Here is a 14,999-nt window from a genome sequence, read left to right as displayed (position 1 = left end):
AAACAGTCCGTTAAGGCACTCAGTATGATTTTCAGTTAAGTGTGACTCCAATGTGATGACGTTAAGTGTTGGGCTGATCTGGATGCACGTAGTGTTGGGCTGATACTTGTAGTCGACTGCTGCATACCAAACTCGATACAGGTGACATCTCAGTTAGCATTGCTTCATGTTTGTAGTAGACGGCTGCATTCCAAATTCAACACAGGTGACATCTCAGTTAGCATTGCTTCATGTTTGTAGTAGACGGCTGCATTCCAAATTCAATACAGAGTCACATAAATGTTGTATCATATTTGTAATTATACAATGTACATTTCAGGCTTGAAATGACAATGTAATTCGTTTTTTGGAAAAGAGATAGACGCTGCATACAGGATTAATTTAGGTGAGGATTAATTTAGGTAAGGTTTGGTTTTTTAATATTTTCAGCTTTCAAGGTTTAGAGTTCTGCATACAGGAATAATTTAGGAGAGGATTTTTTGAATCAATTCTTTCATGATACTGTGACTGTTCTTCTGAATTCAAAGTTGTGAATGTGAACATGGATGGCAATTACCTCCAGGTAATGCAGTAGTGTTGAAGTTTGAGATACAGAGTCAGCAATAAGCATTGGCATTGCTATTGGCGTATGCTTTGGTGTCGGCTTTGGCATCGGCGTTAATATTGGCATTGGCGCAGGCATTGGCATTGGCATTGGCGCAGGCATTGGCATTGGCGTAGCTATTGGCATTGGCGTAGCTATTGACATCAGCACAGGCATCGGCGTTGATTTTGGTGTTGGCATCAGCATTGGCGCAGGCATTGGTGTAGCTATTGGCATTGACGCAGGCATTGACATCAGCACAGGCATCGGCGTTGATTTTGGTGTTGGCATTGGCGCAGATTTTGGCATTGGCGTAGCTATTGGCATTGGCGCAGATTTTGGCATTGGCGTAGCTATTGGCATTGGCGCAGGCATTGGCATTGATTTTTGTTGTTGGCATCAGCATTGGCGCAGATTTTGGCATCAGCATTGGCGCAGATATTTGCATTGGTGCAGCATTGGCGCAGATTTTGGCATTGGCGTAGCTATTGGCATTGGCGCAGGCATTGGCATCAGCACAGGCATCGGCGTAGATTTTGGCATTTTGGCGTAGTTATTGGTGTAGGCATCAGCGTAGATTTTGGCGTAGTTATTGGTGTAGGCCGCAGTGTAGATGAGTCACACTAGTTCGAAAATCACCCAAATGTTCTTAACACTCTTCATGGCGTTCACTTGTTGCTGATTTCGAGATTCACATGATAACTATTTCAATGTTAATGTCTGTGCTGTACCTGTTATCTTTAAATGCTTATAAACTAAAAAGAAAAAACTTGATCAGGCTATCAATACAATCTAATACACATAAAATTATTTTAAATATATATAAAATTGAAATTTGTTAACATCTATTATACAGTCAGCAATACATAAATTGTGAAATATGGACATATCAATGATAAATTTAAAAAAAATTCATTTTCATCTATTCACTGTTCAAATATCAAAATTTAATCCATTCTTCAAAATAGAAATATAAGTTCATAACACCCTGTATCATTATCAAAATTGTAAAAAACAAACATCATAACAACACAACAAAAATTTAATTTCAATACATATTTCAATAATTTCAGACATTTGGTTTTCTATTCAATCATTTCATAATATATTTGCATTTCATTATTATTTAATATAACATTTCATTTATAGCATGTTCATTTCACATTTATGATTTATCATTCAGGGTTTCAAAATTATTTAGTTTTAATTTTGTTCAAAAATTGTATAAAAAGCAAATTATTTAATATTATTAATCATCGTTTGTTGGATACTATAGTTTATTTCGACTTTTCAATGTTCTAAACACAAACTACATTTCATGACAAAACTTTACTATCAACATTAAACAAGAAACCATTCAAAACATCAATAATATTCTGCTTCAAAGGCAAACAATATTCATAAGTAATCATCATTTTGCATCTATGGCAATCAACATTATTAATCATTATTTTTGCATCTATGGCAATCAACATAAGTAATCAACACAAAAAATATTATCTCATTACTGCCTCTCTAAGTCATAACCTCTGTTATTCCTTCTTTAGGCAATAATGGGTTTCCATCTCAAAAAACAATCACATACCAGCAAAATTCTAATCAACAAACCCCACTAAAAATTCTACATACACTCCAGCATCCATTTCAAACGATAATCAATCATATCAAAATTTATAGAACAAACAGTTTTAAAATTTAAAAAAAAATATCAATTACAAAACACTTTAGAAAAATTTTAGCCTTTAACTCATTTCAATTGATAATATAACACAACGTTTTAAATTAAACCAATTATTTTTTAAAATAATTTAAAATTTAAAGACTGTATAATAAGTATAAACATTTCAAGATTATGATACAAAGATGATCAAGATGAAATACTGGGTAAATAAGTTCCCTAAAAATACAAACAAGAGAAAAAGAAAACTGGGTAAATAAATTCCCTAAAACAATACAAAGAAGAGAAAGATTAATTAGAGCCTATCCTACATGTCAGTACTGAACTTTCATGAGGAAGTATATTTAATAAAATATACTACTATGGAATTTTGTAAATTCCAAGTATGACTCTAATTTGTTATAATTGTGAGCTATCACTCCCACAAAAACAACTGGTGAAGGAAAAAATATGTTGACTATTGTGACTGGGTGGAAAGTTCCTAGATGTCTGTAAGGCAATGTGATAGCAGACTCTAGTATCGGACCACAAAAATAAAAGTATGCAAAAGGTTTTACAAACATTTGTTGTTGCAGTCATAAGGTTTTTATATCGCAAACAAGTAGGTCAGATAATCGAGTCCAGCCATATGTGGTTCACGCCCACACCTCTAAAAGAATCACACCTACTTGTCTACCAAAAATCCAAAGTATTGGACAGCAAAGAAAAATAAAATGCAAAATGGGTTAAAAGCCCAGAAGAAAACTATAACCTAATTACATATGGCTTATGGCACAATATGCAATGAAAGATGAGAACATGGGACATAATTGCTCTGAAAAACCTAATTACCTAATATGATACCTAAAAAAAAAATAGACATGATTAAAATATGTAATACATGATGAAAAAATATACCGCAAGCAAACAATTATTTACACAACAATGGATAGATTTTAGAAAAGTTAAGTTTCATAAACAATTTAAAGATTAGGAAAATAAGCTACTATTTCAACTTCTAAAATTATTTCAGAAAAAATACAAATTTAAATGACTATGGACAAGATTGGTTAAGGTATGCATCATAGAAGAAATTTACTGAATATTACACAAAGACAGGAAAGAATCGAAAATTGAAAAGATTAAGGGCCAAGAAAAATAGGCTACAGGAAAGAAAAAAGACACAATTATGGACTCTTACCATACACTGTGTAGCGATTATGCTATTCTGAATCCCGGCATAACACAGGATTCCTAATCATTGTGTGTTGGGGAATACCCTTTCATCATGTGACTCACTGTCATAATCTTGTAAATAAGCAACTTGAAACAACCTTTGAATACTAATACATCAATGGAAACTTTGCGTTTTGTTTTCTTCAATAGCATGATATTATTCATGGGTTCATTAGTTTCAACCAAGCAGTTTTGCCTACAAAAGTTCGTCATGTTCACTTGAAAATGCATTGCATACACCTTTTCAATTTTCAGTTGAAAGTTGAACTCATCAACTTGACTCAAAGCAAGATTCATTTTGATTACATTTTTCCTAACCTCTACAGAAACCTGTCTCATGTAATCATTCATTTTATTTACTGTTTTCCTAACTTTCGATGTAGTAATCTGATCCATAGAAACATTTGATTTGTTTACTGTTTTCCTAACCTTCAATGTAGCAATAGTACTTTCTTGATAGTTGACTTTCAATGAAGACAACTCCCTACCTACTTCTTTACTCAATTCTACTATCTCATTTGGGTTGACTTTTTCAACAACAGTAACTAGGCCTACATTTTCAGAAACTTGAATGAGTTGATCTTGTAACTTAACACTACTATCATCCTGCTTCAATTTGTTTTCATCTTCATCTTCATCTTTCAATGTTTCATGTGCACTTTTCAATAGAAGGTTTATACTAACCTGCTCTAGTCTTATATTAGTACATTCTTGCTTCATATCATCAAACCTAGCATTAAACTTAGCATTTTGCTCATCAAATCTAGCATTTTGTTCATCAAATCTAGCATTTTGCTCATCAAATCTAGCATTTTGCTCATCAAATCTAGCATTAAACTTAGCATTTTGCTCATCAAATCTAGCATCTAGCTTATCAAACCTTTGTGTTAAGAATGCTATAAGATTCAGATCATTTTTAATGTTTGCCATTTTGTAATATGCACTGATTCATTAAAACTTGATCTCTCTTGAACCGACTTCCTACCCAGCAACAAACCATTCACAACCTATCAAGATATCTATCCTACTAATAATTTTTATAACCAGGGATTTCATAGTGTACCATTTGGGACATATTTATTTTGTAATTCGGTCCCACCACAGGGGTAACATTTTGCCGTGCTACCAATTTTTCCTTAAACGGTTGGAATAGCATATAACACCTATCACACTAAGGAAAGTTGTCGGCTCCAATAAAATAGATACTTGATAAACTGTGAATGGATCTATTGCCTATGAATGAGAAATCCAGTTTTCAGAGCAAATTAACTTATAATCTTCAGATGAAAATTTTTTGCAAAACACAGAAATGTACAAAAAACAATAACTTACAAGCCTAATGATTTCAGAATTATTACGAACTAAAAATACTTATCTAGTTTACAGTTGAAACACAGTGGCTATTGGCTTTACTACACTAATAGCGAATTTTGCACAAAAATTTATATAAACTTCATTCTAAAACATTAATAAATTCATTTAAACAGACAATAACTCAGAGCACAAAATTATACAAGCAACAGCCAGCCATATATTCAGAAGAAAGTCCAACAGGAAAAAGACACAAGTTGCCAGTCACGAAAGACAACGCCCTCTTCAATATCGATCTTTACAGACACGTCAACACAAAATTATAACTTATAAATTTAGAATTCACATTCTACATCTGTTCTCAATAAAACTTTAATTTGAAAATGTTATTTTAAATTTTTATACATATATTCTATTCAAATAAACGATTTATTTAGTAATTTGTTAACCCTACCTCGGTGACATTATGGAACAATGCAACAAACATTTACGATAATAAATTCTCCGTCAAAAAATTTGTCCGTCTATTGATAACTCTGACATTTACTATAAAGTTCCATAGATCTCGAATTGAAGATTCGATTCCAATGTGAGAAGAAAAATGTAATATTACAAATTATAAAAAAGTTGTGGAATGAATATTGTAGGAAATTATGTACTCTTCAATTTTGTAAATAACAGTTATGTCTGTAAGATACATAGTTTTTGAGTTTTTTGCGAGAAACCAAAAAATGGTACCTTTAAACCACCCCCACCCCCTTAACACAGTGGGTAGGGGTGGGGACTCTTAATATGTTTACCTTCTTACTATACTTTAAACAGAACTGCGGGGTCTAAAATTGTCTTCCAAACATTTCCCTTTATACTCTTTTTGAGCATTCATTGCCTGGACTAAATGACAACATTCTCATTCTCAAAAAATAAAATTGAAATTCAGTTTAAAAATGGTTTCAAGTTGGCGGGCCAAAATTTTGATGTGACAGAAAATTAACTTTTATTCAAATAGGTTCTCCAATCAGACATATTGTCAATTTTTTCTTTTTAAATAAATAATTTGTTGTTCCCATACTTTTTACAAATATTTTGTAAACTCAATTATGCATAAGTTAGTATGAATCATTTAGATATGCTTTCAGGTATATTTTAATCTGGTAAAACTTGACGACGAGAAATCAACCACATTTCGTATATTCTTTACGGTGTAATCAAAGAAGCTCATGGACACTCTGTAACTCAAGATATAGATGGCTTTGGCAAGGAGTAGAAAGCAGAGCATAGAGCAATCAAGAAGGCACTTGGCTTGGCGTCGTATTTGGTGATTGTAGTGTTGTGTTCAAGCTAACTCTTGCAGGTTAATTAAAACGTTTTTAAACGTTTTACTTTTCTCTTTTTTCGGTGTTTCAATAAAGGCCTCAAAATTAATCCCTCAGCGAAAATGTCTATTGGTATACCAATAAAAATACTACACGAAGCCGAGGGTCACATAGTGACCTGTGAAGTGGTTACAGGCGAAGTCTACAGAGGAAAACTTATAGAAGCGGACGATAATATGAATTGCGAGATGTCAGCTTGCTCAGTGACCTATCGCGACGGAAGAGTGACCCAATATGAGCACATTTATATTAGAGGCTCAAAAATTAGATTCTTGATACTTCCAGATATGTTGAAGAACGCCCCAATGTTCAAGAGACCGGGTTCCAAAGGACATGCTTCAGCCGGCAGAGGAAAGTCTGCGATAATCAGAGCTCATGGTAAATAAAATAATTATTTTACATAATTTTATTATATCAATAACAATAAAAAAACACTAGAAAAATTACAAATCGGCTCATGCATAATCTGACATGCACTTGCACATACACGCATTCAATATAATAGCCTAAACCCTAAGACGCTCTGAGACCAGACAGAGAATAATTTTTTACTTTCCTTGCCCCATTACCATTGGTAAGGAAAGTATTGCTTTCCAAAAAAATTGAGGTAACCTAATTTAAAGTTTTCTATACGTTTCAAGGTCCCATCAGTCCAAAAATATGATTTTTAGGTGTATGTCTGTGAACACGATATCTCCATTTTTAATATTAGGCTACTGATTGACTTGAAATTTTAAACTCAAGGTCCTCATACTATGAGAATCCGACAATAAGAAATTCAACAAAATTAAATTCAAGATGGCGGATAATGACTAAAAACCCTTGTTTTTCACGTTTTCTCAAAAATGGCTTCAACGATTTTTTTTAAATTGATGCCCTGTATAGCTATTTATGAACCCTATCAAATGACAGGAGTCTCATTTCTGGAAAAATTGCAGGAGCTCTATAATATTTTTGAAAAAAATGGATTTTCTTAAATTTTTACTACTATTTGAAAAAGGACTTGACCGATTCTTTTCAAATTCATATCCTGTATAGTTATTTATCATCTCTATCAACTGGCAAGAGTATTTATCCTTCCTGGGAAATTAACAGGGGGTCCACCACATCCTTGAACAATGGGCTTTTTATCCTCCTTCTCGTGCATGAGGTAGGTAGATAGGTAGGTAGCAGTTTATTCAGAAGACCACAGTCGAGATATTTTATCTGTAGAACTGCTTTTTAGACGACTTTTGAAAAATCATCAAATTTCACAATTTACACAAAGGAAAATGTACCTACTCTAAAAACAATATAATATACAATAGGATGATCGTAGTTTAAATTATGTAGCCGCCAATCGTCATTATTTTATTTCCCTAAATTGTTCTCGTTTTTAAGAATTATTCAATTAGAAACTATTTATTTATTATTCTAATTTTTACAAGACACTGAATGAGGCTAAAGCTGGGTTTTCGTTTGTGCGTAAATGCTGTCGTCGACGGAGAGAATCTCAGATTGGGTAGATTTCAATTTGTCTAACATAACCTAAAAGATTATGTTTAATCCTATTATATTAAGCGATTTCAATTTCTGTATGTCTGTTTATATTTTTATATCTGGTTATTTATGTTCAACGGATCTCAAAAACGGCTCTAACGATTTTCACAAAATTTGGAACATAGTGGGCCCATGATACAAAAATTCGATTGCACTAAGTCTCATCCTTGGGGAAACTCGCTGATGGACATTGAAAGGATAATTTATCCTTGGGAGAACAGATGATAATTTTGTCGTCTGTCGATAACAGAAGATGCGTGTGCCTGTGTGGAAGATCAGCTGTGTAATCTTTCAATCAGCTAACCGTATCTCGCGAGAAATATTATCTAGAAATTTTATCAAAATAATCTGATTTGTTGACATGACATGGTTTATCACTCTAAATTAGTTTATATTATAATATTCAAATTTAATAATTATTTTAGTTTTAAGTGATTAATGAGAGTTATTTTGTTATTCAATTTGGTTTGTAAACCATCTAAATTAGAATTTTTCTGTTTTTAAATATTTTGACTGAAAATTGGACCTGAATTAAAGTGTATGAAACATAACCTACTTTTTGGACCATTTATAGTGTATAAATCAAAATTCGGGGAAGAAACAGTTTTAGGCTGTCATTCCCCAATCATTTTGAATAATTGTGTTCTGTTTATAAATCAATAATAATTGTGTTCTGTTTATAAATAAATAATGAGCAAAGCTTAATATTTATGTTTTAATGGGGCAGGTTGAGCTTATACTTTTTCATATTTCCAAATGGCAATATGTTGATATTATTAGAAATGTTTAATTCTCCAATAATAAAAATTATTTGATCAGCTTTTTTAGCACACTTAAAATACTACTTGATACTGGACTCCTTTATAATATGAGAGAGTAGGGTTGTGTTTGTTTGTGTTCGTTTGTTCGCATCAAAACATGTCAACTTGTGGATTGTATACCGGAAAAACGGGAATGATTTAGATCTCCAAATTTGAACATAGATTCTAAAAATATCAATCTCTTGCACCTGGAAGCCCAGATTTCAATTTTCCTTCTAAATTTTTCAGAATTAGTGTTCAAACATCATTAATAGTACATACAATTTCATAAAAAAATCACCAAATCATATGGTCGGAATTAAAAAATATTATTATATTAAAGAACTGGATTATTCACGTATACAGGTGTAAAGTAGTATAGGAAAATTATGTTTGACGCATCATCACGTCTGAACTGCTGGACTGATTAACTTGAAATTCTGCATAATAATAGATTCTTGCTTAACCGAGGATGGTCATGAACCTATTTTAAATTCTTCAATATTTGATCACATCAAGTTTTCAGTTTGTCAAGTTTTCAATTATTTGTCATGCTTTTAGTTGTTGTAAGGAAGCAGCAGAACATTTCTATTAAAAGGGAAATTAGAAGATAGGTATGATTGGGGATCCTTTTCGAATGATAAAAACAGGTTTTCCGTCGCACCCAAATTTTTTCCGCCATTTTGAACCACCATTTTAAATTCAACTTCTTTCTTTAATTGAAAGGTGGTCATATGATACATGATTCCGATACAGGATTTCCAGAGAAAAGGTATGGTGAAAACCACACATCGATATCTAAAACCTTTCAAAATTTATTCTCATTCATTTCCTTTATTATAGTATAGAAGATGATAGATAAATGGATGATATATCTATCATCTTCTATACTATAATAGAGGAAAGAACTGGCTTAAAGACGTATACACGTGTAGAGGATAGGGAAATTATGTTTGACGCATCATCACGTCTGAACTACTGGACTGATTTACTTGAAATGCTGCTTATAAATTCTTAATCAACCAAGGATTCTTATATGCCTATTGTGAATTCTTCTGGATTTCATTACGTCAAGTTTTAAAATAGACCCTTGCGAAGCACGGGTTACCTGCTAGTACTTAATATTGAGGTCGTTGCCCAGGACTGGGGTTTCCAAATCGGCAGTGTAATTTTGGGCAATATGAATGTCAACAATGTTTGCCGTCGTCGACTGCGGAAATTTACGCACAAACGAAAATGCACCTTTAAGGTAGACGCACACAGATTGTCATCAAACGGACGGCACGCATCGGACGGATTGGACAATTAGATTTGATACATTGTTTTTAATTGGAGTGCCCATACCTATACAGTTCAATAAGCAAGGAAAGTTGTGTGAGTGTACCACACCAGATTTTTTTTAGAAAAGAAGGCTTCTCTGATTGGTTCTCGTGGCATTTAATAAACATGATTTAAATTTAACAGGCTTTTGTGCAGCCGGGCCATAAGCTCCTAGAATGGCAATCGCAGGAGCTTCAGATAACTTATAGCTCCTTTTACCTTAATTGCCTGTTCTAGCAAATATTAAAAATAAATTAAATACAGTATTAAAAAGAAATCTATGATGATGTAAGAAGTCATATGATTGTCCAACCTACCCTTGTAGGCCTAGGACTACCTTAAACAGAAATAAGTTCAATATCACAACCTGGAAATCATGTTTTCTAATTACGGTATATTCTTCAACTTTATATTGAGTAGCCTACCGTAGCTAAAAAGTAAAGCTTACATAATAAAATTGATTGGAGGTATTCGAAATTTCTTAATTGATGAATTTGTTGAAATAGCTTATAAATGAAAAAGAAATGAAGATTGAATCTCTCACTGTTGAAAATATGAATAGTTAAATAACATCTAGCCTATTAATTAAAAAAAAATATTTGTAAAGGAATTTATGTGTGCTTAATCAATATGAATAAAATATTAAACTATGTTAATGGAAGGCAGACACTTCACTGCACCACTTATGCCCTTAACATTATGATATGCTGTATTTTGTTGCAGATTTCTATTGTAGACTAGCAATTGTACACGGTTAATCATTCAGAGGCACCAACATGTAGAACAGATATACAGCCCTTCAACAACAAAGCAAATTCAATCGAAAACTCATGATCTCAAAAATTTTTCAGTTTAAAAACAATGGGAACAGAAACCTATTCAATTAAAACATGAACATCTTCAACTGAGTTCTTTGAAAACTAAAGCTGACGTATGTTGTTTAGACGCGGGTCTTCAGTATTGAGAGAAGCTCGGATAAGAAGATATCACATGGTATAGGTCGTTTATGTTCCAAATTTTAAGCCGATTTTTTGTTATCTCAAGCCGACTTATGTCGATTTTATTCCTGTTTTCGCCGGGGACAGTGTAAGAACGGCACAGTATGAGTGACTACTAGAGTCACATAGCTTCACTTGGACTATCAGCTCGAGTTAACAGTGAAATGTGGAACATAAACGCCCTATACCATGGGATATCCCCTCATGCTATATTTTCTCCATGTCTTCAGACACAGGATACTTACCTTTCTTTTGTGAACAATCGATTGACCACACTGCTTGTCCTTAATTTAATAAATGGGGTTTGGTATGTTTGAAAAGTGGTTTAAAGTTTTTAAAAACAAATAGTTTTGTCAAAGTATTTAAAAATACCCTGCACTCTTTGGATTGTTAGAAAAATGATTATAATTCTTTGTACTTGGAATGTTTAAACAATATTGTAATTTGCTTTTTGCAGCTCGTGGAAGAGGTAGAGAGGGTTTCTCCGGCGGTCATCGTCCGCAGGGCAGAGGAGGATGGCAAGGGGGACGAGGAGGCAGTTCTAGAGGAGGCGGAGGAGGAGGGGAAGGCCCATCGCGCCGTTGAAACTCTTCCACTCTAATTTTCAACTTTTCCATTTTTGTATACATCATGACTGTGTAAACCTGTACGAACTTCATTGACCTCAAATATCGTTAGTATTGTCAAATATCCTCTAAATATCTTTTACTATCGTCAAGTATCGTATGTATTAAGTATCTTTAGAAACATTCGTCTAATAAAGTATTGTAATGTAAAATTTATTTTAATTTATTGCTTTTCCTTGTGGGATCATTAGACTGCTTACTATTTGGTGGAATGTGATATTTTCCTAGTTTGAAGTCGGTTCAATACTATTGCATAATTTAATAAACCCTCAAATATTACATATTTCATTGTGTTATAAAACATTTTATCGTTCTACTTATGGGTTAATTTGTAGCCGGACATGGACAATCGTTCAAACAAGCCTGTTTTACATTTATGTACCACCCAATATGTCCCACGATTGGCTGATTCTCACCAAGAGTTGATTCTCTCAGCCAATCGTAGGACATCGTGACATTCTGTTGGCTTGTTGAAATAATCGTCCGTGGTCAGCTTTATAAGTACCATCAAATCTAGTACAGTATTTCCCGTTACCTTAGTGATGTTATAGCATTGAATCGATTATATAGTGAGGTCCACGATGTAATGGCAGTGGAGAAAGATAAGAGAACAGCGTTGCCGATTCTCTGCCTTGCCACTGCCTTCTGTAAAGGATAGCTGTATATTTGATACCGGTATATCTGGTGTAATATTAACTTTTCATTCATGTTTCAAATAAAACATTATATTTTATTCACCAAGAAAATATATTTTTTAATAATTTAATGATAAATAGTTGAGATTAAATATCCTGTTAATGATATTTATACATTGCTAAAAAACTATCTGGCAACTTTGCGGAGCTAGAGAAGGATAGCGCAATCTGCTTTGTCGAATAATAGGCAAGGATAGCAACACCAATGTTGATCAAATAATACTGTCATCATAACGTGAACCTCACTGTAGCTATGGTACATGTATGTTACAGGTGCTGGTTTAATGTTTAATTAGTAACTTTTACTTTTACTGTAAATTAATGTTCACGAAATAGGCCTACTTTGCAGTAGTCATGAAGTAGGTTGCTGATAGAATCTTAATAATAATGTTGTAGTTTGAATTTTGTTTAGTTTTGAAAAACTACCCTGTTCACAGGTTTTGTTTAGGTTTATTCAGTTTATTGTGTTCAAAGTTATGTCTATATATAACTATATAATTTGTCTATATGATATCGCTGTGATTAATAATATTCTTGAACATTTACGCAATGATACTATAAAGATGCTACCTCATAGAAATAATTTCACATACAGAGTGACACAGAATAACGGGAACTTTTAAAAACGCCATAAAACATTAGTGGGAAGGGCAAAAATGATTTTATTCAAACTAATGTAAAATTCAAGACTTGCCATTTGAGAATTATTGATAACATCTATCACTTTTTGACAATTACTTCTTAAAGATGGCTTCCTCCTGAACGAATACACTCTTGAAACCTTTGTTGACGATTCCTCATTGATCGCTGCAATATATGCGTTTCCTGTCCCATGATCTGTCCACCTGCGATTTTCTGTTGTGGAGCTATCTCAAATCAAACGTTTTCACATCTTGACCAATAACTGTGGTTGAATCATAACAGACAATTCAAAATGAAATTAACAATATCCCAGCTGAAATGTTGCAGCAATCGTTCAGGAATCTCAACACAGATTCCAAGAGTGTATTCGTGTAGGAGGAAGCCATCTTGAAGAAGTAATTGTCAAAAAGTGATAGATGTTATTAATAATTCTCAAATGGCAAGACTTGAACTTTACATTAGTTTGAATAGAATAAATTTTGCCCTTCCCACTAATGTTTTATGGCGTTTTTAAAAGTTCCCGTTATTCTGTGTCACTCTGTATAATAGATGGATTTGAATACAATTCTTCTGAAGAATATACAGTATATTATTATTTTTCAAAGGTTCATCATGAAAATGTAAAGTTGGAAAAATCGTCATAGTATTTTCTGGTAGACCTTGTGACAAACGTATTTTGAAATTGAAAAATACTGATTGATCAATTTTATGTAAGGCACGATTCCCTTCAAATTATATGACTCATAGTAGTTATAGTTACTCATTATTTTAGTCATATTATGACAAAGTAACTACAAGTAAGTTCCCCAACAATACAACGTGATCTGGAATATATCACATTATAATGAATGCGACGTTAGGTTAGCTACATGTGAACCTATTTTAGTATTACACTTGGATATTGCATAGTTATGTTCCCTGGTGCTAGGAGAATAATAATTCAAGCGCACTTAGATTAGAAACGATCCAAGCAAATTAAGTGAGCATCAGCGTTATACACTAGTCAATTATTTTTAAGAGATTGAAATAATTGGATGCATCTGAAACTGCTTGTACACCCAATTAAGAAAGCACATGTCAAAGCATGCGTGACTTGATATCGAAAAAAATTTAGGGAAACAACTCATATAAATGGAGATGGTAAGTTTTACATTTGATTATTAAAATTTAATTCAATGTATTATTCACATTTTTTTACAAATCATGACTGGATAAATAGATTATGGCCCGGTCTCACAAAAACCAGTTTTATCGTGATTAATTTCACAAGAACCTAAGAGAAAACTTTTTTGAAAATAAGGCCTGCCTGATTGGTTCTCGTGTAATTAACCACGATTGAAATTTTACTGGTACTAGATATTGTCCAATCACAGACAATTTCATCTCACAGATTTGAATCTGTGCTTGGACAATCTAGTACGGTAATGAAATAAAAACACACAAATAACATCGAATTCTACAGCTGTTTTATTTGGTACAGGACAATATCATTAATATTTATTCTTAATGCAACATTTTTATTGATCACAATATTTTTATTCGGTATGGATAACTATACCACAAAAATCTGGTGTGGCGCACTCACACAACTTTCCTTGCCATTATGAAAATTGATCAACTGACGCTAGTGTTCCCGCGCATCTCAAGTCTACTTTTCTAAGATCTGAGCCAGCTGGTGACAGGACAATAGCGCTGCAGACACACGTAGTCTGCTATCTCTTCATAGTGAATCATTTAATAGAATCAACAGTTGCCAACAGTTTGCAATTGGATAATCACATTTTCTCAAATTTCGAGCTTATTTTCAATTTTAGGTGAAAATGTTACAAAACATTAATTGTAGAGATTTTCATGATTAATCTTTTTCACTTGAAATTTTCTGTTTAAATTGTATCTGAAGCCTGATAATTGAGAATCTAAAATCAAACTTTGCATAGATGGTGCAGTGTTCCTGAAATTTTTACAGGTATGAGACTTGTGGCAGTTGATAGAGCTTATCAATGACTTTTCTAGGTATGAATTTGATCAAAATCGTTGGAGCCGATTTTGAGAAAATCGCGAAAAACCCTGTTTTTGACAACATTTTCGCAATTTTAGCCGCCATTTGCATTTGAATTGCATTTGATCGAAAATGCTCGTGTCGGATCCTTATAGTGTAAAAACCTTAAGTTCCAAATTTCAAGTCATTCCGTTAATTGGGAGATGAGATATCGTGTACA

At 33.0% G+C, this 14,999-nt stretch overlaps 1 protein-coding gene across 1 annotated transcript; it reads left to right on the top strand.

Moving 5' to 3' along the window:
- Positions 1-6,055: 6,055 nt before the first annotated feature.
- Positions 6,056-11,599, top strand: LOC111044813 (small nuclear ribonucleoprotein Sm D3). Its single transcript, XM_022330039.2, has 2 exons — positions 6,056-6,538; positions 11,275-11,599. Exons 1-2 carry the CDS (start codon positions 6,223-6,225, stop codon positions 11,400-11,402), a joined length of 444 nt encoding a protein of 147 aa, XP_022185731.1. The 5' UTR covers positions 6,056-6,222; the 3' UTR covers positions 11,403-11,599.
- Positions 11,600-14,999: the final 3,400 nt, after the last annotated feature.

This window comes from Nilaparvata lugens, chromosome 8 (assembly GCF_014356525.2).
Source record: "Nilaparvata lugens isolate BPH chromosome 8, ASM1435652v1, whole genome shotgun sequence".
Taxonomy (NCBI): domain Eukaryota; kingdom Metazoa; phylum Arthropoda; class Insecta; order Hemiptera; family Delphacidae; genus Nilaparvata; species Nilaparvata lugens.
Note: the sequence above shows the minus strand (reverse complement) of the source record. Positions and strands in the feature narration are given on the sequence as shown.

What these genes read in the sequence shown, in the direction of transcription:
- LOC111044813 (XM_022330039.2), top strand. Translation starts at nt 6,223, where the DNA reads ATGTCTATTGGTATACCAATAAAAATACTACACGAAGCCGAGGGTCAC. An exon ending in TGCGATAATCAGAGCTCATG is followed by an intron (nt 6,539 to 11,274) that starts GTAAATAAAATA and finishes TGCTTTTTGCAG; the next exon opens with CTCGTGGAAGAGGTAGAGAG.